At 43.6% G+C, this 23,006-nt stretch overlaps 2 protein-coding genes across 4 annotated transcripts in view; both read right to left on the bottom strand.

Moving 5' to 3' along the window:
- The window catches only part of SLC43A1 (solute carrier family 43 member 1), a 29,716-nt gene extending 28,886 nt beyond the window's left edge, over positions 1–830 (bottom strand). For both annotated transcript variants that reach the window (XM_054971266.1, XM_054971267.1), the window contains exon 1: positions 531–830. The gene's annotated coding sequence lies outside the window, so the exon portion shown is untranslated. The remainder of the gene's footprint in view (positions 1–530) is intronic.
- Positions 831–11,147: 10,317 nt separating this feature from the next.
- TIMM10 (translocase of inner mitochondrial membrane 10) lies at positions 11,148–16,224 on the bottom strand. Of its 2 annotated transcripts, none has more exons than XM_054970248.1 (3): positions 16,096–16,224; positions 14,473–14,570; positions 11,148–11,463 (listed from the first exon to the last, which is right to left on the bottom strand). In XM_054970248.1, exons 2-3 carry the CDS (start codon positions 14,541–14,543, stop codon positions 11,262–11,264), a joined length of 273 nt encoding a protein of 90 aa, XP_054826223.1. In that variant the 5' UTR covers positions 14,544–14,570; positions 16,096–16,224; the 3' UTR covers positions 11,148–11,261. The 2 variants fall into 2 exon arrangements, with proteins under 2 accessions (XP_054826223.1, XP_054826222.1); XM_054970247.1 differs by lacking the exon at positions 16,096–16,224 and adding an exon at positions 15,970–16,087.
- Positions 16,225–23,006: the final 6,782 nt, after the last annotated feature.

Below are 23,006 nucleotides of genomic sequence, written 5' to 3'. Positions count from 1 at the left end.
CTTCACGATCCCATGTTTCTGAATCTCTGGTTCCCAGGAAACAACCGTTCCACACATTCCCGTGAGACCCACTTCGTTCCCTTGTAAACGTCCCCTTACAGGGAGGAGAGAAGAACTTCAGCCATTCAGTCCAGCCCTGCGACCACTCGGAAAGACCCAAGGCATTTCAATGGCCATTCGGTGCCATTCGTTTTAGCAGGTCCCGGGCCACCCCGGCCCAGCAACCTCTGCAGGTCCTCTGACGCCCACCTCCTCTCTTCGCCCCGCTTTAGGGCAGGCCAGGGGAGGCCTTGCCTTCCCAACTCTCGCACACACTTAAAATATCTGCGGCTAGAAGAGTCAACACATGGCCGAAGTTATTTTTTCCCCCAATACAGGCTGGAGGAAGCAGCCGTTGCTGCCACGTGGAAAGAAACTGCCTTGTTTCGACAAGGGCTTAGGCGACACAAAGGGGGCTTTCAGGGCTAGCCCAGCCCCACCCTACGGCACACAAGCCCCCCTCCGCCCACAGCCCTTCTTTCCCGAGGTACCTGGGCCGCCCCTCAAGTTGTGAACTCCCCCCGTCGTTTCGAATCGCAGAAGGGCTGGAATGGAGTCGCGCCTTCTCCTCCGTGCCCCTTTCCGAGGTGTCGCCGGCAACTGCCGGAGGGGAGAACGGCGAAGCTCTCGCTCCGTCCTCTCCCCCAGCGGATAAGATTACTCAACCCTCCTCTCGAAAAGTTCAGGAGAGTTGCCCGTTGCTGCTGCGGTTTGCCAGCAGCAGATGATCAGTGGGGAAAGAAACAAGCGTGTTGTTCTGCTTGCGCGCAGCCCTCCCGGCAGGAAGTGTGTGTATGTGGCTCTGTCTCGGGGTTGTGTGTGAGGATGCGTGCGCTAGCATTACTTTATAAGGGCATCAGTGTGTGTGTATGGGTTAAACAAAAGAACTTGGAGCAGAGAAAACGAGGAGCAAACGATCAGGAAAACAAGCAAATGGCAACTTTTCATGGGGGACTTCCTTTTTTAATGGCCCAACACTAGGGTTGCCAGCTGCAAGTTGGAAAATTCCTGGAGATCTGGGGAGTGAAATCTGGAGATACCTGGAGAAAGTGGGGTTTGGGGAGGGAAAGGACCTTGGCATGGCATAATTCCATAGAGTCCGGCCGCCAAAGTAGCCATTTTCTCCAGGTGAATTGATCTCTGTGGCCTGGAGACTAGTAGTAATTCCGGGAGATCTCCAGCCACTACCTGGAGGTTGGCAACCCTACCCAACACACACACTTCTCCCAGCTTCTAGTCTCTTTTTAACACTCTACATTGGGATTCCTCAGTGACATTACACGAGCTAGCCTATTCATCGTAGCTGACGGGTGAGTTCCAAACCTACTTTACAGCCATAAACTCACATTGACGGATCTTGAAAATCTTTTTCTTTCTTAACTCCAGTTACGCATAGGTAAAATAAAATACACCTCTCTCTCATGAAATACAACACTTCTTTATTGATGTAAACATAACTGATATTGCTGCATACATTTCTCATTACTGCCGTTCTTAAATTGCCATTCAAAACACATTTTTAGAAGATCCATGAGACCAATACTGAAATAATAAAGTGAAATGCTGAAGGACTTTTCCAGAGCAAACAATGATTTAAATGCAGCTTCTGAACAGCAGTGCAACTTTCTAATCCATGGGAAGAAGGGATAATATTCTAAAACGGTATTTTGCTCTATTCTGTGCTTGCTCTTTGTCACTGTGATGTTTCTTAGGCTGTTAAGACACCCTTACACAGAGTCTGAACAGTAGTATTTTGACTGACAAATGTTCAGCGACACAAATATAAATACAAACCCTGTGGTTTAGCAACATTATTTTTGTCCCTCACATGATCTGTATGCCTGTATGAGAGTGTAGCTGAGAGTTCAAATTCAGAAGTCACTGAAATGTGCATTTTTAAGTAAAGACACAATTATGCTTCCCATTTCCTTTCTCCTTACACAGTCAATTCAATACAACTGCACTGGAGTGCAAATGATGAATTTTAGTTCAGAAATGTTTCTAGTATATCTGATTACCAGTTGTTGGGAGCAGCGGCTCCTGCATTCCTGCTTTCTTGGGGCACTTGGTTGGCCACTGTGAAAACAGGATGCTCAAGTGAAGAAGGGATCTTTGACTCTTGAAAGCTTACACTCTGAAAATCTTGTTGGTCTCAAAGGTCCTGCTGGACTCAAATCCTGCTGTTCTCGGGCTGACCGACACGCCTACCGCCTGAAAGGATGCTGGACTAGATCACAAGGCCAAATCTGGGTCCCAGGCACTTTGAAGTTCCCAAAGCTGATCTCAAAGTTTGTAGCTCTTGGTTCCTTGTTCTCCAATCCAACTATAATCACTGCAAACAGAAAACTAGGAATAGGGAACCAACTTCAGCCTCATGGCCAGATCCAACAGGACTCTTCTTAAGTAGTGTCCATATTGTAGTTGTAATTTCGGAAAATGTGATCCTCAAGACCAAGCACACCAAAATACTGGAACTCTAACTTCCTGTTATCACTTCTTAAGAGCTCCCAATTTGAACTCCAAAAATGTTTTACCAAGAAGAAAGGAAGCGGGTGGATATTACCATTCTGAAGACATCACTTCCAAAGAAGCTATTTGGAGTTTGATGCCCTGTGCTCTCAGCTGCTGAGTGCAAGGTAGCACCATGCCATATTTATGAGCCCTTTCTGTCAGGCTCAGGTAGAGCCGTGTTTTCCCCTGATTGATCTCTAAGGTGAAGTAGTTGTGCTCTCCCCAGGGTGCATCTGTGCAAACAAATTCCTTTGGAAGCAGCTCTTGCTTACTTCCTCCCACGTCATCAATGATTTATTCACTGCTACATTTTTGAGTGCACCTTTCTAACCCTACACGTACCTGGATTGTTGTTGTTGGGATGCTTATGTTTGTTTTGGAGGGGTGGTGATGGTATCCTCCCAATATAGTAACACTGCTGTGCTGTTCATGATCTGCTGCTACTCTATACTGCTTTGTGCCACCCTGCCCTTATGTCAAGGTGGGAGGACACGTCTGCTGACTTTCTTTTTTGAGAACCAAACTTCAAACAGAAGTCTCCCAAATTGTCCCCTTTTGGCTACAGAAATTGCCAGAATTCCTAGTCCTCTTCCTCCAAAATTCCTGCACAGTACTCAGGGGGCGGCTGTGCACACTGATTTCATTCAGGTGAGACCCCCCCACCCCCCACCCCTCAGGAAGTGCTGCACTTTTATTTCTTAATTCGTCCCCCAGGTTTGGAATAATACATGTAGCAAATTAATAATGGGAACTGTCAGCATTCCACAGCTCTCCCTGCATCACAAAAGGGAAGTGGCCTATTGTACCGAAAGGTCTGCCTGAAGGTAATTACATCAACCACTACCACCCATTCAAAACTATGCTGAAGTCTCAATCATTAGGTTTCACAATAGTCTTATTACACAAAAGGATCCATAAGGTAATCACCCTTATCAGAAACCCATCAGCATTTGAGGACATAACCAGACTTGATACCCTTGGAAAATTTGGCTGCCACTGTCATTTCAGACCTTCCACGTTTTAGTGACTCTGAAGATGAAACATTCCCACCTATTATTAAAACTCAAATCCAGACTTTTCATCGCTGATCTATCCCAGTCTAGGAGCATCCAAATCCTCATGTTCCCAGGACTTTGCAGCAGTTTTCCCCCGGACCTCCCTACTACTGCCCCTGTGACTCTGTGCAGAAACCTTGGAGGCTTTGAGTCAGCCTCAGTCTCTGCCCCACTTTCCTTTTCATTCTGCCCCTGAATGCCACCTGAGATCACCCAATGCACAAGCGTTACTGCGTGCTCTTCCACGCTTTCTTTGGACAAATTTGTACATTTTCATTATCTTCTTTTATTGCCCTGTTGTTGTATAGTATGGGTTTTAGGTTTTTAGTGCATTTGTGTATGCATGCTCGTGTGCTTTCATGTGCATATATATGTGTGTTGGAGTGCTTCCGCAATTCCTACTATGCCTCTCTTACTATTCCCTTATTTCTCATAAAGATTTCAATTTGTTCTATTTTCTACCTATTTATTTTGGGGACTCTCCCCATTTTCACATGGAAGGCTACCCAGATCTGGTACCCGGTATACACTAGGCAGTGATTCCTTCAATAAAATTTACCCAGGTACATGTGTATGTATACCTGACATGCAAGAAGGATGCTCCAGACATCAGAGGGTGTACACATGTAGGCCTTTTGGGTAACAACACAACCACCATACATGATTTGGCATTTGCACCAATCAAGCATTAAGCAAGAACAGGACAAAAAAGCTAGTCACAAACCTATCTGTTCACTCAGGTCACCTTTGGAGGCCTTGCTTTGGGTGCCTCAGCTACTGAGGCTAGAGGGCTGGCTACCTCTCTCAATTGTGGTGCCAAAATTTTGAAACTCTCTTCCCAAGGAGATTTGTCTGTCTCTCTCTATTGTTCTCTTCCACCAGCAGGTGAATATTCTTTGTGTGTTTAATCTGGTTTACCCTCTCCCCCAGTATTGATCCACCTCCCTGGCTGTGCATGTGTGTTTCTATGTCTATATGTTATTGTGTTTATATATACATTTTAAATGTTATTTCAATGTTTTAATGTCTCGTGTGAACTACCTTCGGGATCCTATTTAGGTGGAAAGGCAGCATATCAATGTTTTAAATAATTACATAACTAAATAAATAAAGAAGCAATAGAGGGAAATTTAGGTTAAGTTTCAGCCATACTTCTACTGATGCAGGAAAAATCAGGAAAGGAAGGATAGTATTTGCTGACAGCTGCACCAAATTTTTGCAGTTATTCCAGTCAGCACTATTGGAATAACTCCATATAGATTACACGGTAAAGCTAATGTGTCATTTACAAGATGGCAGAATTAGTGACTGGACATGCCCCTACAGGGCTGAGGCAAGGACCTTGGTATCACAAGAGGTTTAAAGAAAGACGTGGGCTGCTGCTTGAGGCTATTTCTGCAACCATTCTGAGAAGACGAACAGTCCACTGACAGACACTTGCAAGTAACCATTACAGTTCAATGGGACTTTGAATTTTCCTAAGGAACTCTTACTGCTAAACTGTTTTTTGTTTACAGTCCAATATGCCCATCTTTTTCTTTGCAATGACATTACACCACAGAAAGTCTCAGGCTGTAACTCAATATAACCTCTCTTTGTGGTTTCCCAGCAAGCACTGTAGCATTCTAGTTTAGTTTTGACAATCACTTTGCATGTGTTTTTGGTTATTCTTTCTGTTGTGACAAACTTCAGTCCAATGCTGTGTTTTTATTGTCAGCCAGACCTTCCATTTATCAATGTCATTTTTCATTTTCATTCTGTCCTCTACAGACTTGCAAGTCCCAGTTTTGTATTCCTAAGGATGCAGACAAACATGTTTTGCCCTCCATCATGCACATTCATGAAAACTATGAATAGCACAGGTGGACCCAGAACTAAACCCTCTTGCTACTCCCTCCTCCCAGTTTGTCAATGATTCATTCCCTGGCAAATTTTGAGAGCATTTTTCTAACCTGACATCTCCCCATCTTACGCAGGCAACACCTTTCTCATTCACATTTCTCCAGTTTAGTTCCGACAATGTCACATGGAACAGTGCCAGAAGAGAAACGCTCTGTGCTTGTTTATACAGTTCAGAAACACAGCTCGTTCCAAAGAGTTTCAGTGTTTTGCACATTACATCCAGCTTGTAATTCCTCCACTCTGTCCTTCTGCAAAGGCCCCTAGATATGCACAATGCAAATTCCTTCATCTGGCAGAAAGAAATGCTGCACAATATGATTATGCTATGATAGATAAAATGATTGTTAGGAATAACCTTGAATCAAGTGATTATGAGTTGGTCCAGTCTAATTTAACTGGAACCAGAAATGCAACTCAGCAATTTGAGTTTTGGAAAGGGCAGGTGCAGAGTAGTAAAGGTGGCTAATTAGCAAGGTGAGCAGGACTTGGGAACTGTGCCCCTGCAGGCAGAAGAGCATTTCAATTATTTTAATCAGCAGTTCATCGATTGCAATTACGTACAACTGGAATGCCAAGCAAGGCGGAGAAGCCTGGGGGATGTGGCTCTAGGTCTAATTGGATATGTAAGCCTGTCTGAATCATAAGGGACAACTTTTGCTGTGGTGGAACAAATGTAGATTTGCTTTGCTGCAGCTCAAGTGGCTATGTACACCTGGAAAGCAAAGAAATAGCCACCACCTTCCTCCCCGATTCTCCCAAGAAACCCGACCAACGGAATCACAGCCCTGTGGAAGTGCTAAGCATCAGTGATGGCGGTTGCGGCAGCAGCAGCAGGTTAGCAGCTGAGCCAGCAATTATTCGTGATCCTCTGAGACTCATTCAATTGGTCTATAAAACAGGCCATTAGGGGAGAAATGGAGGGAAATGAATTTGATTAAGGAAAACATGCAGAAGGCAAAAATTAGCTGAGATGGTTGGAAACAACTCCAAATATTGCTGACTGGTGGCCCGAATGGTGACCTTTGGCAACATTCTTCCTTTTCAATGTATTGTTGAAGGCTTTCACGGCCGGAGAACGATGGTTGTTGTGGGTTTTCCGGGCTGTATTGCCATGGTCTTGGCATTGTAGTTCCTGACGTTTCGCCAGCAGCTGTGGCTGGCATCTTCAGAGGTGTAGCACCAAAAGACAGTGCTACACCTCTGAAGATGCCAGCCACAGCTGCTGGCGAAACGTCAGGAACTACAATGCCAAGACCACGGCAATACAGCCCGGAAAACCCACAACAACCATCATTCTTCCTTTTCCTTCCCACTTTTGCAGAAATGGATGCGACAGGGAGTTCCACAAATAGTCCACAGGCTATTCAAATTCTTCTGCAGGAGTTCGTAAGGGGTTCTGCTATGAGACGATGTCTAATGGCTAGAAAAATTTACCCAGCACTGCTGATATTCCCCTCTGGCATGTAGACGATGAGTAGTCATTGTGTTCTAGGGCACATTCCTCATTCACCCTGGGTGACAGGCAACCCCCGTCCCCAACGCCTGTAGTAATTGCACGCCCGTGAACACACTTCAGAATCTTTTGTCACTTGCAAGGATTCCATGAAACATGCACAAGAGTTTCTTGGCACATGCACCAAAGCAGAAAGCATTTCCCCAAGGTATAAAGTCTAAAAAGCACCGCTGCTGAAAATCTTGCACACAAATCACGTGTAATAGATCCATATATAAAAACACACCTGCCCTTAATTGTGCCTGAAACTTTTGCTGCCCTTTCCAGCCACAACAGGGTGTACTCAGAGCTCTGAAGTCCATGAAAGAAACCGCAGCACGGCATCCTGCCCTGAACAGGAGGCAGAACTACAAGGGTTGCCAAATAACTTCCAGCATGTGGTTTTAAATAACTTCTAATTGCCTTAAGCATCTCTAATTGAGTAAGTCACCCTTTGGCTAAACACAGCTGCTACTTAATTAGAAAATACAGAATGAGGCTAAAAGAAATCAAAGGGCCCAATTATGAGCTAGACTCATAAAAAATAATCCAAATTTAACTGTGCTGGAAAGTTGTTGCTCATCTACTGTGACTGGAAAGCATGTCACAAGCCTTATTCTATGCCCCCTGCTGGCCACCTAAAATACAGCAAAAGTTTTTGACTAATAGATTTGAAGAATCACAGGGCAATAATAGGAAATTCCTTGCTTAGTACAATAGTGCAACTAGGGTTGCCACCAAATCTGGGGGGGGGGGGAATATCCTGCCTCTTTAGTGGAGGCTTAATGGGATGCTATTTTACTTCCACGCCATGACAAGCTTTAGCAGTCTACTTCCACACATTAAGCCCTTATTAAAAGGACAGGGCATTTTTCTCCACGTCTATTGGTAACCCTAAAGAGAAGCCTTGTGGTGCCTTGAAGTGTAATGAAATGTTATTCCAACATTAGCATGTGAAGATGTGGGTTCTGGACCAAGCAAGCTCAATGCTAGAATAAACACTGTTGATTTTTTAAGGTGCCACAATACTTATTTTTGTCGCAACAGACTAATACAAGCCCCCTCTCCCATTACATACTGTTTAGGGCTTGAGCCAGCCAATTCTCGTTTTCCTTACTTGAACTGGTACTCAACTGCTCTGAACATCCCAGGTCGTGAGCAGAATCGGTCCTCATCCAGTCACTTTTCTGAAGGTTCTCCCCCCCTACAAACTATTTTGCCGTATTGCTAGATGTCATGGTCTAGAAATCTGGTATTGGAAGGAAGAAATTGGGAGCCTCCAAATCACAGGAGGGTAAACTACTGGGAATCCTTCCCACAAGAACACAAGATTGCTGAACTGATAAGCACTGTGAATAAATTAGCTTCATGCTCACCGAGCTCTGAACCTCAGCTGTCAAGCTGTGTAGCACCACGTGCTGAGCTTTGAGGTTAAGTGAGTAGGATGCTATACATTATTTAGGAGCATAAACGGACACACACATATACACACCAATTCCTTCTCTCACTTTTTCTCAATTATTCTAAACACTGTATGCCTCCTGGAGGACAAGGAACATGCCCTGTCCTAAGTAGGCTATTGGGAAAGGGGTACTTTTTAATTTACAAACTAGCCTTTTTGTACATAGCTGGGTGTTCCTCTGAGTATGTAGAAACCTCTGCCTGATCTGTGGTTCTGTGGATGGGTCCATTTTGATGCCTCACTGATAAGCACGTAACAATTGTTTTCTGTTAGAGGAAATGATGGTTAAAAATGATAGCTGTTTAAAAAAAAACAGGTGCTGGATTAAACCATGCTAAAAGCAGGCAGGATGACAACTATAGCAACTTGATGCAAAGCAGCAATATGCTACTTCATTTACACCACAAAAACACTGAAGTGAAATTGTATATACAGTTCAAGTTGTACAAATGAATGCCTTGGAAAACTTCAGCAAAAAACGAGAGATGGGAAAGGATTTGGTTTAATATGAACAAAGTTTGCATAGCAACTTTGACTTGCAATGTCTCTTTGCAGATGAAGTGAAGGCTGGAAAACCATTTGCTGGTTTGCCAATATTTTATTATCAACAGCCACATACCAAATATTACAGCATGCCAAAGTTTTCTGGCTTTCTTCTCAAGGCACACAAACAGTACAAACCTAAGAAGAGTTGCTCCAGTCCAAGCCCATTGAAATCAATAGGCTTAGACTGGTGTAACTCTTCTTAGGATTGCCCTGTAAATCAGAATTGTGTATACTTTGCTTCATTTTTCCAGAGACATGACTGTTGTTTATCCTTATCCCTGTAGCAATATCATCTGTTCCTCTTTCCTGTTCTCTCTGGAACTTTTTTGCAAAGGCCTTGGACTTCACTACATATGATGAGCTTCAGTTCCCCCTACTGGGTATCTACTGCAACTGCAACCAGTTTCATACTTAGTCCCAGTCAAGAGCAAGAGACTTACTGAAATGCTCATTTCTCCTTTTTTAGAGTTAAAAGTAATTACTCAGAGAGTCTCTCTACATGAGACTCCTTGGCACATGTTCGTCAAGCGCAGGGAGACGCAATGTTAGCTGGGAAGTGTAGTTTAAAGACAGCCAGCAGAGAGCGCTCCTCAGAGGGTTTGTCAATTTCACCTCCAGTCTAAAACAGAGAGATCGCAACCGAAGGGCAGCAAGGAATGGAAATGGGCTGCAGCTGCCTTCCAGAGCTGGGCTTGGACCTGGAGAGGTTATAATGGGCTTAAGTTTCTCTTCTGGCATTTCACAGCCCCTTCACACGGCTCCAGTGTATAGCAAAGCCTTTGCCCTGCCTCTGGCTCTGTCTTTTTAACTACCTTTCCTGGCTAACATTGCATCTCCCAACACGTGTTCTTCATATGTCAGATGTCTCGTGTAGAGATACTCTAACAGGAACAGCCTGTGCAGTAGCATGGTATTGTACTCCAATCAAATACGAGATGACACAGTGGCTGAGTTTACCTGATATTCAAGACTTCTCTCATTTGAGTTGGTGAGTGATTTAGGATTTTTGTCTTTCCCAAGGGGAACAGCTCACTTGCTTCTGAGATCAAAAACTAGTTGCTCAGCTGACACCAACACACAGGGATGGAAATCCATGCTCTCATCCACAGTGTGTAACCCACATGGCACTATGACACAGATGTGCATCCAAATTTACACCACAAACTGTGGCGCAGATTCTCATGTTATGAAATTTATTTACTTCATTTATACCCCCCTTTTCTCATCCACTGGGAACCAAAGCAGCTTATATCATTCTCCTCTCCACCATTTTGAGGTAGGTTAGGCTGAGAGTGTGATGGGCCCAAGATCACTCAGCAAGCTTCCATGGCAGAGTTGAGATTCAAACCTAGGTCCCCCAAATTCTAGTTCGACCCTCTATCCACTACACCACACTGGATTGATTGAATTCATGCAAGATTTTACAGAAGACATGCAATAGCTTCTTCTACCTGCTTATCTCCCTGGCTAAACACAGCAAGAAGTCTACAAATGTACAGAAGATTACAAATGCAAATATAATTCATATACATTATCTAGTTTGCCATGCCTACTTAAAGTATGCTCCAAGACTAAAGTCAGACTGCAACGCAATTCCTCTCTTCCAATAGAACTTTCAAAAACCCAGCTATAAGCATCTGTTATTAGTCTTGCAATAGTGATTATTTATAGAGCTGATCTTTTGCATCTTATAACAAGCAAGCAATACATAGTGGCAAGTTGTATGCTCTTATGCAAATGATCTTAACCCCTCATTAGTTATTTGGTATTTTTGACGAGCCTTAAACAGGTTCTCTGTGATTAACATGCTAGTGTAATGCAGAACCTAATACCTTCCAGTTATTCCTACATCAAACTTGTAATAAGGTGCCCAGAAACTAGTTTATGAACTGAATGAGGGGGGCACTTTCTCTGCAAGTCATGCAAACTTTGGACAGAATTGGATTCCCCCTAAGACAAGTCACATTCAAGGGCCAAATATGGCCCAAGGCATTTCACTCTTCAGCCTTCCACTTCATTCTGAAGAGAACATTCTAACAAGCGGAGGCCAGGCTGCCTCCACTCACAGGACACTCTTAGGTTGGCCTTATTTGCCTAGTAAGTCTAATCAGGAAGGCAAAGCTCCAGCAAACTTAGCAGAGATGATACAACCTTAATATTTTATTGGTAAAGGAAAGGTCAACTCAGAGATCAGGCACTAAATGGGGGGAAGAGGTGGCAGTGGCAATGCTGTCCATTATCAAGGGGAAGTGCCTTATGCTGTCCCAGCCCCTTGTTGCATCCTCTTCATCAGTTCTTCATCCTGCATTGAGAGCTCTGTCAATTTCTTGCCCATGCGCTCGTGGATGTCCAAATACTTGGCAACACAGCGATCCAGGCACACAGACTCCCCTTTTGACAGCTCAGCCTCCTTGTAGTGTGGAGGCACACATTTGCGATGGCAGGCGTTGGTCATTCTGGGACAGAACAAGAGAGAAGAACGTGAGACAATGGCAGCCTTCTGGCTGCTCCAAATCTGCTTTCTGTTCAGTCAAAACAAACATCCCTCAGTTCTTATATATAGCCCATGTCCTCATGTCTCTAGAGATGCCTATAAAGCCATAAAATTACCCTCAAGGTTCTGAGAATCTCTGCCACAACTGTCCCAAGTCCACCTTATTTTTCTTGGTTCCACAGTTCTGATGCCAGCCATTCCAAACAGCACACAAGCACTTCTGGGACCACCATTAGTCTTGCCTCTGCTTTGTCTGAGGGAAACTATGCATGAAGCATTAAATAAATAAATAATTTAGATTTGTATATTGTTGCTTACTGCTCAGAAACAAACAAACCAATAAATCAATTAAAATAAACTTATTCTGAGCTCTGGACCCTTTGGGATTAGGACTCTATGGATTCAAGGCACCCAGTGTGCAACACATCCTAACTCACAGGATACAGTCTAATTTATGGTAAAGTGAACGGGACAAACAAGGAGCACTTTAGAATAGATTTGCCACCTCCCAGGTTTCAGGTTGATGTAATTTTGCACATTTACTCCCAAGCAAAAAAGCACTGAGTTGTGTTTCATGGCTACAATCCTCTGCATACATATTTGAGATGAAGCTCATAGAACTCAGTGGCTCTTTCCCCCCTTAACAAACGTTCATAGGATCAGGGCTGCTTTCCAAAACTGGAATGATATGAATAGGCAAAGGCCTCGAAGGGCACTCTGCTTCTCCCATCTGATGGGTTTCAGTTGACTTGGTGGACATAGATAAGAATCTGGGACAGCATTTGTATATATTATATTTTACCTAGCATTACTGCTGGAAAAGCAAGTTAATTCAGCTGCAAAAATTGCTTTCTTCCACTTCCCTGTAACAAGGAGAATAGCTTACTATCTTGTCCACATGGATCAAAGCCAGAATAACTTTAAGGCTACGCTAGCATAACATGGTTTACATGGGACTACCTCTGAAGACAACTTGGAAACTTCCGTTGGTACAGAACACCACAGCTCAATCACTATCTGGAGCTAGGCAGAGTGAGCACCTACTGTGCAGTCGCTGCCAATTAGTTTCTGGGTTCAATTCACAGTACTGGCTATTATTACATATAAAATCCCTTCATGGCCTGGGGCCCAGACATCTGCAGGACCACTTCTTGTGTTATGCTCTGCTGTAACAGCTTCATCCAGCAGAGCAAATTCTACTGAAGCCGCTGCCCTGCAAATGGGTGAAATCAGTGGCTTCCTGTATCTAACCATCCTCTGTTATGGCCCCCATCTGATCTGACAGCATGCATGACAAGATCAGTAAAGCTCTGACACCACTATTCCACAGATCGTGCAAAATTAAACCTTCTTTGAAAGTGATATTGTATTTTTAACATAGTATTTATTCTTGACTTTTAATTTTTGTAATCCACCTTAAATCTTCACAGAAACACAGACTATTAAGTAGATAATAAATATTTCTTCCTCTGCTGAAGGCTGTCATATTCAGAGTATCTCCTTAAATAGGAATAGTAGGCACCATCAGCCTGCTACTGAATGCAGCCGTGGAACAATATAGGAACTTAGTGCCAACTGGAAGACAAGCAAGCCTAGCTAGAGAGAAAGGCAGAAGAGTTGTAAAGAAAACAAAATACCAAATGCAATTTGTAAGATTATTTCATTTCCAAAAAGTTTATATAATGCCAACAGTTATACCACTTGTTAATGCCACATTCTCACCAGCATATCTAGCCTTGACTACCTTGAGGAGCTTCTTCGGTCCTGGCACCTACCTGGTGGAACTCTGTGGAGGCCCAATCTCAACAAGACCTGTTATCATTTTTCTAGGCCTGTAAGACGGAGATGTTCTGCCAGGCTTATGGGGGTTGAAGCAGACAAATCATCCAACCTGCTCCCCCCCCGGGGGGGGGAGATATGTGCCCAACCTTGTATTGTTCAAATCTTAGCCACCCTGCCCTGCAGATCTTGAGGATGTTGAGACACAAGGTGCAATGTGGGCTGCCTTAGTATGCTTTTAGTGCTGTATTTATATGATTGCTACCAATGTTTTATATCTGTTTTTATTATATGTATTTATATGCTGTTAATCCACTCTAAGCCCACTTGCAGAGAGAACAGACTATAAATAAAATAAATAAATAAATTCTTTCCTGGCACCAATTCTTGCTGGAGAGCCAGTGCACTTGTGACAGGATCAAATCTTTCTGGCTCAGCCTTTTCTTGGGTTCCTGGCAAAGTCCTAAAACCTCTAACTGTTCCATACTCAGTAATATCACTCACTTTGTAAATTACCCAGCAGTGTCAAAGCCAGACAAATAGACAGACTCTCCAGGTGGTTCAGCGGCAGAAAAGAAATTAGTTTCTATACTCTCCCACTTGTTTCCTACCCTCATTTTGCAATCCTGTCTTGTAGCTCTAAGAGACTGGGCAGGAGTCCTGTCAGCTGAACCACTTTGCCTGTGAATAACGATGGAAGAAGAACAGTTTTAAGAGGAGACATCATAAAAGTTTATATAATTATGAATGATGTCAAGAGAGTGACATTTTTCACACTCACTCATAATACTAGATCTCAGGGATCCCCACACGAAATTGGTTGGCAATCACTAACAATTCACTACCAAAAGATGTAATGAAGTCACTAACTTCACCCTAAGCAGTGCCACCCCAAGCAGTTACCCCATTCTAAGCTGACTGACTTCAGTGGACTGAGAAGGCTGTAACTCTGCTTCAGATGGCACTGTAATCTATGGAAGATAAAGCTAGCAATGATGCTAAATCGTAGTTTTTGTGAGAGAAGAATCTGGGGAGAGGGGAGACTATGCTAACTGCAATCTGTGCAATACAGAATAAAGTGCATGTGATGATATATTTTACACCCATGATATAAGCACAGCACCCTCAGTTTGGAACCCCTAATATGAGGACAAGTGCAGAATACCCTTGCAGAGCACCCATTCATCAGTACCTGTTGTACATATCAGCCATCATCTCCACTTCCAGCTCAGCCGCCAGCTGCTGTGCCCTCAGAGGATCCATCACACTTCCAGGTATTTATCCTTGATACTAAGCAGAAGCACAAAGCCTTAGGATCCTATATTCACACATCCATGATTTATGTCACTTGCTACCCACTTAGCTTTTTAGTATCTTACTGAGATTTTCAGTACTTCAACCTGATGAAGAGCCAGGCAATTTAAAAAACCTAATAAATTCAAACCTGTTAATACCCCACCCAGCCGAATAGATCAGTGATTTGGCAATAAGGAGAGCTATCCTAATATTATACTCTTCAACATTTTACAGATCAAAATCTTGTAACAGCCCGGAGTTCTTATACCAAGAGCCAGGTCAAAGCTTGAAGCCCCCAGCTACACTACCATAAGTTGCCATAGGTGCTGTAGGGTTTTACTGTGGGTAAAGGTTAGGGACTGGGTCTATACTACTGTGTATAGCTCATACTATGTGTTGATATAAGTAGAATCCTACTATGTCATTTTTGTCAATATTTTGCTTCAGTTCTGTTTTCAGATTTCTAGTCGGTTCCAGATTTCTATAATACAAATCCTATAGCAATTTTTATTGAATGTCCCATCCCGTTGACTGAATTGACATAATCTATGTAATTCACCTTGAGTCCCCTTGAAAAAGACAAGACTATAAATAATGTAAAGAAATAAATAAAAAATAAAATTCATTCTTCACCAATTAAAAAACAAAGAGAAATGTTGATGTATTGTCGAAGGCTTTCACAGTCGGAGAATGATGGTTGTTGTGGATTTTTCAGGCTGTATAGCCGTGGACTTGGCATTGTAGTTCCTGATGTTTCACCAGCAGCTGTGACTGGTATCTTCAGAGGTGTAGCACCAAAAGACAGAGATCTCTCAGTGTCACCTCTGAAGATGCCAGTCACAGCTGCTGGCGAAACGTCAGGAACTACAATGCCAAGACCACGGCTATACAGCCCGGAAAATCCACAACAAAGAGAAATTTTGTTTTTATTATTATTGTTTTTATTATTAAAAACCTACTAGAAAAACGTAACCATCCTAAAATATGTTAATAAGCAGTTCAAAATATACCCCAGGAGCAGCAGTATGCAAAGCAGAAGGCTGCATACCGAAGGTGCCTTAATGTACAATCATTGCCGACACAACTTCTAGAGACCATAGAGAGGTAGCTAAACCGTGAAGACTGGCAACTCTAGAAATCCACATGCATAACATTTTAATATGCTAGTTCCAAATTACAAAAATGGAGAGAATCCGCCAGGACTGAAAACAGAGTCTATCCCTAATAATTGTGTAGCGAGTAGCCATCTGTTTAAGGTCGGAAGGCGTACTTGATCTAAGTCTAGGACTCATCCCTCACCTTTACTACTAGGGTTGGGCAGAGGCGGAGTGGAATACGCGCTGCTGTTTTCCAACCGGAGGAAAAGAGCACCGAGTCAATCCCCCATACTCACCGCCCCTCACTCAACTCGCCCTTCTCTCTCCTCTGTGCAGCTGCACCTCATGCAAGGCAAAGGAAAACGAGGCAAAGCTGGGCAATGCCGCAGGACGACTCCCGCCCTGCAGGTAGTACTTCTTACCGCCAGCGACGCTCCCTCTCCTGCTCAGATACCGTCGCAAGGAACTGGCATTTCCGAGAGTGCGCCCTTCGCAAAATCATAGAGTCTTCCGGGGGAGCGTGAGGCCTTCTAGGAACTCGTTCTCCAGTCGGAGAGTAAGACTCCATCTAGCGCGGCCTGCCCGAAATTGCTGGCGCCGCAGCCTAGGCTTGGAGGCTGTGGAGTGGGAGGGGAAGTGAAGCGCCAGGCAGGTTTTAAGCCGTAGACAATATGAAGCGTTGGTATTGGTCGGTCGCTCTTCTTGCCCTGGAATTCAGCAGTGGTCATGAAGAACTTGCAGGATATGAAGCAGGAGTCCATATAGCTCATACGCTGATCATGAGTCAGCAGTGTGATGCAGCAGCTAAAAAGGCAAATACAATTTAGGGCTGCATCAACAGAATTATAGTGCCCAGATCACATGAAGTGATGGTATCCTTTACTCTGCTCTGTTTAGACCTCACTTGGAATCTGTGTTCAGTTTTGGGCTCCGCAGTTTAAGCAGGATATTGACAATCTGAAGCATGCCTAAAGGAGGGCAACAGCAATGGTGATGAGTCTGGATATCAAGTCCTATGAGGAAAGATTGAGGGAACTGGGTATGTTTAGCCCAGAGAGGAGGTGACTGAGAGATAATATGTTAGCCCTCTTGGAGCGGAGTTGTTTTCTGGAGCCCCAGAGTGTCCGACAGAACCAACAGGTTAACATTAAATCAAGAGTTTTTGGCTAAACATGAAAAAGAACTTCCTGACACGGTTCCTCAGTAGAAAAGGCTTCGCCAGGAGGTGGTGGGCTGTCCTTCTTTGGAGGCTTTTAAGCAGAAGCTAGGTGGCCATCTGTCAGCAATGCAGATTCTATGACTCAGTATGAATTTAGGCAGATTATGAGAGGAAGGGCACGACAGGATGAGCAAGCGCTAGGTACTCACGACCCTTTCTTATATTCCCAGAGTAATGCCAATTGCAATTTTGGGGTCAGAAAGCAGTTTCCTCCAGGCCAGACTGGCCAGGGATCCTGGAGGTTTTTTTGCCTTCCTCTAGGAACAAAGCAGTGGCCACTGAGGGAGTGGGGGAAGGTAGCTGTGAATTTCCTGCATTGTGCAGGGGGTTGGACTGGACAACCTTTGGATCCCCTTCCAGTTGTATGTTTCTATGTTCCTAATGTCATCATAGTTTGCCAGTGAGTACCCAGCACTATTACATTTTCTTAATTCAATGGGAAGTGAGCAGCAAGACAAAAAGAGTCAGGAAACTCTGTGCGCCACTCTTTATAGTTTACCCTGGATGATATGTGATTACTGTGAAATGTCTGTTATTAAGATGTTGTCTGAAGTGACTCCCAGTGAGAGTTTTAACACAAAGAGGATGCTGGTACTTCCTAAGCAGGCAATATATCTGCTGGGATGGAATTGGATATCTGTTGCACAGAAAAGTGTATGAGAAACAGCATTTTTTGCCATTGTAGGGGGCAGAGACAGAGCTGAAGGTAAAGAATATTGGGATGAAGGGGCTCTCTTTTATAGGGTTGCCGGTCTCCAGATCTCCAAGCATTACAAGTAACTGATCTCCAGACAACAGAGACCAGTTCCCCTGGAGAAAATGGCTGTTTTTGAGTATGGACTGTATGGCATTATACCCTCTGGAGGTTCTTCTTCTCCCCAAACTCTGATCTCCTCAGGCTTCGTCCACCCAAATATCCAGGAATTTCCCAATCTGGAGTTGGCAAACCTAGTTTCTAGAGAGCCAGCATGGGGGTGGAGATGGATATACTCTACAGAGCCCAGGAGTCTAGGCTGAAGCCCCATTACCCTAATGTGGTCTATTTATGTCATTTCAAAAATAAAACGGGGAGGGGGAGAATCTGTCATGGATCATGAAATGCTGTACATTGGTCTTGATCAGTACTGTTTTTGATTCCTGTAAAGGATGCGGGGGCGGGGTGCTACCAAACTGGTATTAAAGCAGTTAGTCAGAATCTAAAAGTTGCTCATGCTTCACCCAAAAGAGCCAATATCACTTCTAGTATTTTTCTGATTTTGTGTTTCTTTTTAAAGAAAATGGGAGAGAAAGAATATGGTGACCAGAGGCAAGGGATGGTAGAGTTATTTTATTTTTAATTATTGCACTGAAGAAGATACACTGTTGTTTAGAGATAAATTGTAACTCCAAGAGATCTGCAGACCCCACCTGGAGGTTAGCAACCCTACCCAGGCTCCATCCCACCAGAATTTTGCAACCCAGATTCGACAACCCTAGGCTTTAATAGAGAAAGTTGAAATATTTCCGGTGAACTGTATGATGTGTGTCATTGGATCTCTTTTACTTGAAGTTGAGTTTTGGTCTCCAAGTGCCAGATGTGGCTCAGTTTTCTCCTAAGCTACTTGGACTCTCTCTGTTTGTGGACACATCCGAGATCTAAAGCAGTGCAAAAAGGGGGTGTTGTCTCCTGGAAAGGCCACTTGGCAACCAGGTGGTTGTAGGTCACTCTTCCCTGCATATTTAGAAATTGAAAGAACGTTCTTGTTATGCAGCAGCTCTTAGTGGCCCTGTCTGTGTGCTTTTGCATTTGGTAAATAATCTGAATTTGACTCTGTAGTCTTGTTATGTAAGGCGCAAATGCAGCAATATCTGTCATTTCTCTTTACTGCGCACAAGTCAGAAAATGGCTGCCGCCTTGTTCGGAAACTTGCCCCTGAGCACTTTGGACAGCAACTGAGGCATGAAGAAGGAAATTGGTCTTCCCAGTGGACAGGTCAGACCAATGGCTGGTAATGTACACAACTTCTCCTTCTCAAATCCTGGATCACTTTACCCTTAAAGTGAGAGCAACAGAGAAATCAGAAAAGAAGACAAGCAATCCATTCAGATAACCAGGGCTTAAGTATATCAGTTAAGGATAACCAGGAGGGCAGATAAAAGCAAACAAGCCAGTGGCTGGGAAGACAAAGGTCAGAATGGTTCAGAGAGCCATTTCTACAGCACCTCCTAACTTCCCTATGTCTCTGTCAGAGGAACAGCACTGACTCTGAGAAAGCAGACCATCTCCTAACCTGACAGATTGTACTAAGGCCTAGATATACCCATATATAATTTGTAGGAGAAAATGTAAAGCTTCAGACTTTATTGCAAAATATGCCCAACCTATGGCTGCAAGTGAAAGGGGGTCATGTGATATCAAAGCCCACCCCTGTGGTGGGCTGTTCAACTCTTCCTACTCACACAACTCCACCTCCCTACCCTCACCATGTTCTATTTAGAGTCCAGTAGCACCTTTAAGACTAACCAATTTTATTTTAGCATAAGCTTTCGAGAATCAAGTTCTCTTCTTCAGATGCCTGATACAGAGACTGGTCATCTGAAGAAGAGAACTTGATTCTCGAAAGCTTATGCTAAAATAAAATTGGTTAGTCTTAAAGGTGCTACTGGACTCTTTTTGATTTTGCTACCACAGACTAACACGGCTAACTTCTCTGCATCTATGACCATGTTCTATTTAGGAACCTAGTCATTTCCTGGTTTGTGCCACCAGATGTCAGAGCTGCTCCAGAATTCAAAAGTAGAGGGAAAAACCCACTTCCCTAATTGCCTCTTCCCTCTGCTCTTCTGTGTTTGACCAGTCTCTGTATCAGGCATCTGACGAAGAGAACTTGATTCTCGAAAGCTTATGCTAAAATAAAATTGGTTAGTCTTAAAGGTGCTACTGGACTCTTTTTGATTATGCTGAAGAGGTTAATCCTTTGCAAACTGTTCAGCCAAGTTAAGGGTTTCTCCCAGCAGAGAACTCTTCACTTCATTCCCGTAGCAATGTTTACAGGAAACATACTTGGCCAGGCTATGAATGATATAAATAAAGTGTTGGCGATACGTGTGTAACTTACGCTGCCAATTAAGCATTCTTTGGATCTTTCGCATAAAACTTTATACTAAGAAATTTGAGTGACCAAGAAATTATAAGGTTTGATTCCTAGTGCTTGTCCAGAATGGGATACAACTTTGGGAGGTTTGCTCTTTTGCCTCTCCTGGTATAACCCACTAAATGCCCTACGGTCCGCAACTCGGACTGTTGGTGGTTCCTAGCTCCAGGGCCATTCGACTCTCTTTGACAAGAGAGAGGGCTTTTATGGTTGTGGCTCCCTCCCTCTGGAATGCATTAACAGATTTGGTGAAATTCCGGAGGGCTTGCAAAGAAGAAATGTTTTGTCTGGTATTTAGAGGCTGATTCAAATATTTTATTGGCTGGACTCCCTATTATTTATTAATTATAGAAAACGGGCATGAGAAGGATTTAGTGATGGCTCTGTTCTTTTAAATGTATGGGTTTTAATATTTTATTTCTATTTTAATATTGTATTACCGATTTTAATGTTTGTTTATATCATTTTACATATTACATAAAATATATTATATTATTTAATATTATTTTAATATTGTTTTAATATGTATGCTGTAAACCATCTTGAGCACTAAATATGGTGAAAAGGTGGTATAAAAGTTTCAATACTTACATACATACATACATACATACATACATACATACATACATACATACATACTTTAGACCAGGGTTCCACAACATGGTGCCCATGGGTGCCAGGATGCCCGCAAACACCTTTCCTGGAACCCAGTGTTTTTAGAAAGTGGGTGGAGCCATGTGGAGCTCTTGACCAATAGGGCTTCTGATTGGCCAGTGAAGATTTGATTGGCTGTGCAGGATTTTAAAAAGGTTTTTCATAGAGTTGCCAGTTCTCCCCCCACCCCAGCAAGGGATGGGGGGACTTACCGGTTAGCAGTGGCTTGCCATTGACGACATTTTCACCAGTGACATGCTGACCTACCCTCCGGGGGGGGGGGGGAACCTGGCACTGACTCACTTCTACAATGTCTGCACATGTGCACAAAGCACACTCCCAGCATGGCACAATGGCGTCACTTCCACGAGTGATGCCGTCATGCAGGCTTTGCACCAGGCCAATTTGGACCTCAAATGGGCCAGCACAAAGGTCGAGAACACTCCTGGGGCGTGTGTGATGATTTCACTCCTTGGAGTGATGTTACTATTCTGTACCAGGAGCACGCCCTGGGAGGCCGATACCCATGCCTTTTCCCATGCCAGCCAGGTGAGTGGTGGTGGGGGCAGAGGCTGGGAGTGGAGGATTCCCTTTCTTCACGGATGGACCAGCAAACCTATAATGGCATCATTCCCATGCACCTAGAAATGATGTCAGAATGTCAGGGCACTGCTGATGATCCCTGCCATTTCCCACTATCTTTCCCCTGGCAGCCAGCTAAGTGTTGGCAAGAAGTGCCCACTGGCAGCCAAGGATCTTCCATCCCAACCAGGCAGAATGGAAAACCTATTGTTTCAGTTGCAGTTGCCACCACATTGTTGGTTTTATTTTCTCTCCTGTTTCTAGTGTATTTTAAAAACTATCCCCTTCTCTCCTGCACTTTGGCTTCCTCTGTGTGGCTCCAACTCCTACAGCAGCCGTCTGGTAATTATATCCACCACCCTTTGTCAGAATTCCAAAAGTGCCAGCAGGCTCTGTGGATGCTAGATGCTGTCAGTATACTTAATGTATTCTGAATTTTGGAACCCTGCTTTCCAGGTACATAAACTGAATTCAAGGGCACTTTTGACCAGCTCTGATCGTGGACTGATTCTTTTAAGGAAAGTTAGGCCACCAGCCTTTTTCATCCCTCTCCCTACTCCAGGAGTGGCCATTTCAAGAACTTCTTTGCTCTCATATCATATCTGAATTCTGTTTGCTGCTGATGAGCTAGTTTAGCATGTCTAGCTTTGATTGAAGACATGGTTACCAATCTCCAGGCAGAGCCTAGATATTTCCAGGAATTACATCTTATCTCTAGACAACAGAGATTACTCTCCCAGGAGAAAATGGTTGCTTTGGAGGGGGGGACTCTGACATTATACCCAGCAGAGGCCCCTCCTCAAGTCCCCCCCCCCCGACTCCACCCTCAAGCCAGAAGTGTCCCAACGCCGGGCTGGCAACCCTATAAAACATCCAAAGCCCCCCATTGCCTTGTTTCAGGTAAAGTGACATATGAAAATGGTTGCATTCAAGAATCCCTTATATTCAAAGTATATAGGACTTTCCTATGGGAATAAAAAAGTGTATGTCATAGAGCATGGGAAAATAAAATATACAGTGCTAGAGACCATACTCACTCAAGAATGTCAGTAATGACCCATAAGACTAGTCCCACTCTTTCAGAAAGCCCCAATTTCAATGTTCCAGTCTTCTTTCAGGTCCAAAACTAGAAACAGAACCACAGATTTCAGACTCTTGTTTATTTAGGTTTCTTTTTTATCTTGCTTTACAATCTTGCTTTTCTCATGGAGAAAGCAGCTACCAATAAACAGCAGAACTTATGACAATCCTGTTAACTTAAACTTTTCATATTCTTCTGCTGGGACCCTTGTATACTCTTTGAAAACATTTCTTCTTTTTTGACAGTTTCATTTGCTTCTGTCTAAATGTCTTAAGTCTTGCAAATTTCTTCTGGCTATCATGGTGTATCAGGAATCAGAAAGGCTGTAATAAATGTCACGAATGGCAGCATATGTCTTGAATATATTTCCAAATAGCTAGTATCTTCAGACAGCAATCCACTCGATATCAGGTCTGTTTTGATCAGCTCAGTAGTCATCACTGTGCCCTATAGAAAAATATCTTGTTTCTGGTTATTCCTTTTCCTGAAAGGAATGCATTTCTTAGACCAGAGCTGCCCTGTGGCTGACCACTCTCTTCACTTTGTCCTAGCTGTATCTGGCCCTTCTGAGAAGTGGGAAGTATGATTGAAACAGGCACCTGTTGGCCTCCTGATAAAAATAGGAGCATCTAGTTACCCATCACAGTAGGGAGGGTGGGTGCA

The sequence above is a fragment of the Eublepharis macularius genome, chromosome 2 (genome assembly GCF_028583425.1).
Source record: "Eublepharis macularius isolate TG4126 chromosome 2, MPM_Emac_v1.0, whole genome shotgun sequence".
Classification (NCBI taxonomy): Eukaryota; Metazoa; Chordata; class Lepidosauria; order Squamata; family Eublepharidae; genus Eublepharis; species Eublepharis macularius.
Note: the sequence above shows the minus strand (reverse complement) of the source record. Positions and strands in the feature narration are given on the sequence as shown.

Bases quoted from the DNA above. Each gene is read 5' to 3' on its own strand.
- TIMM10 (XM_054970248.1), bottom strand. From the start codon at position 14,543: ATGGATCCTCTGAGGGCACAGCAGCTGGCGGCTGAGCTGGAAGTGGAG. The intron at 11,464-14,472 runs GTACTGATGAAT...GTTCTGTCCCAG, and splicing joins ATGGCTGATATGTACAACAG to AATGACCAACGCCTGCCATC.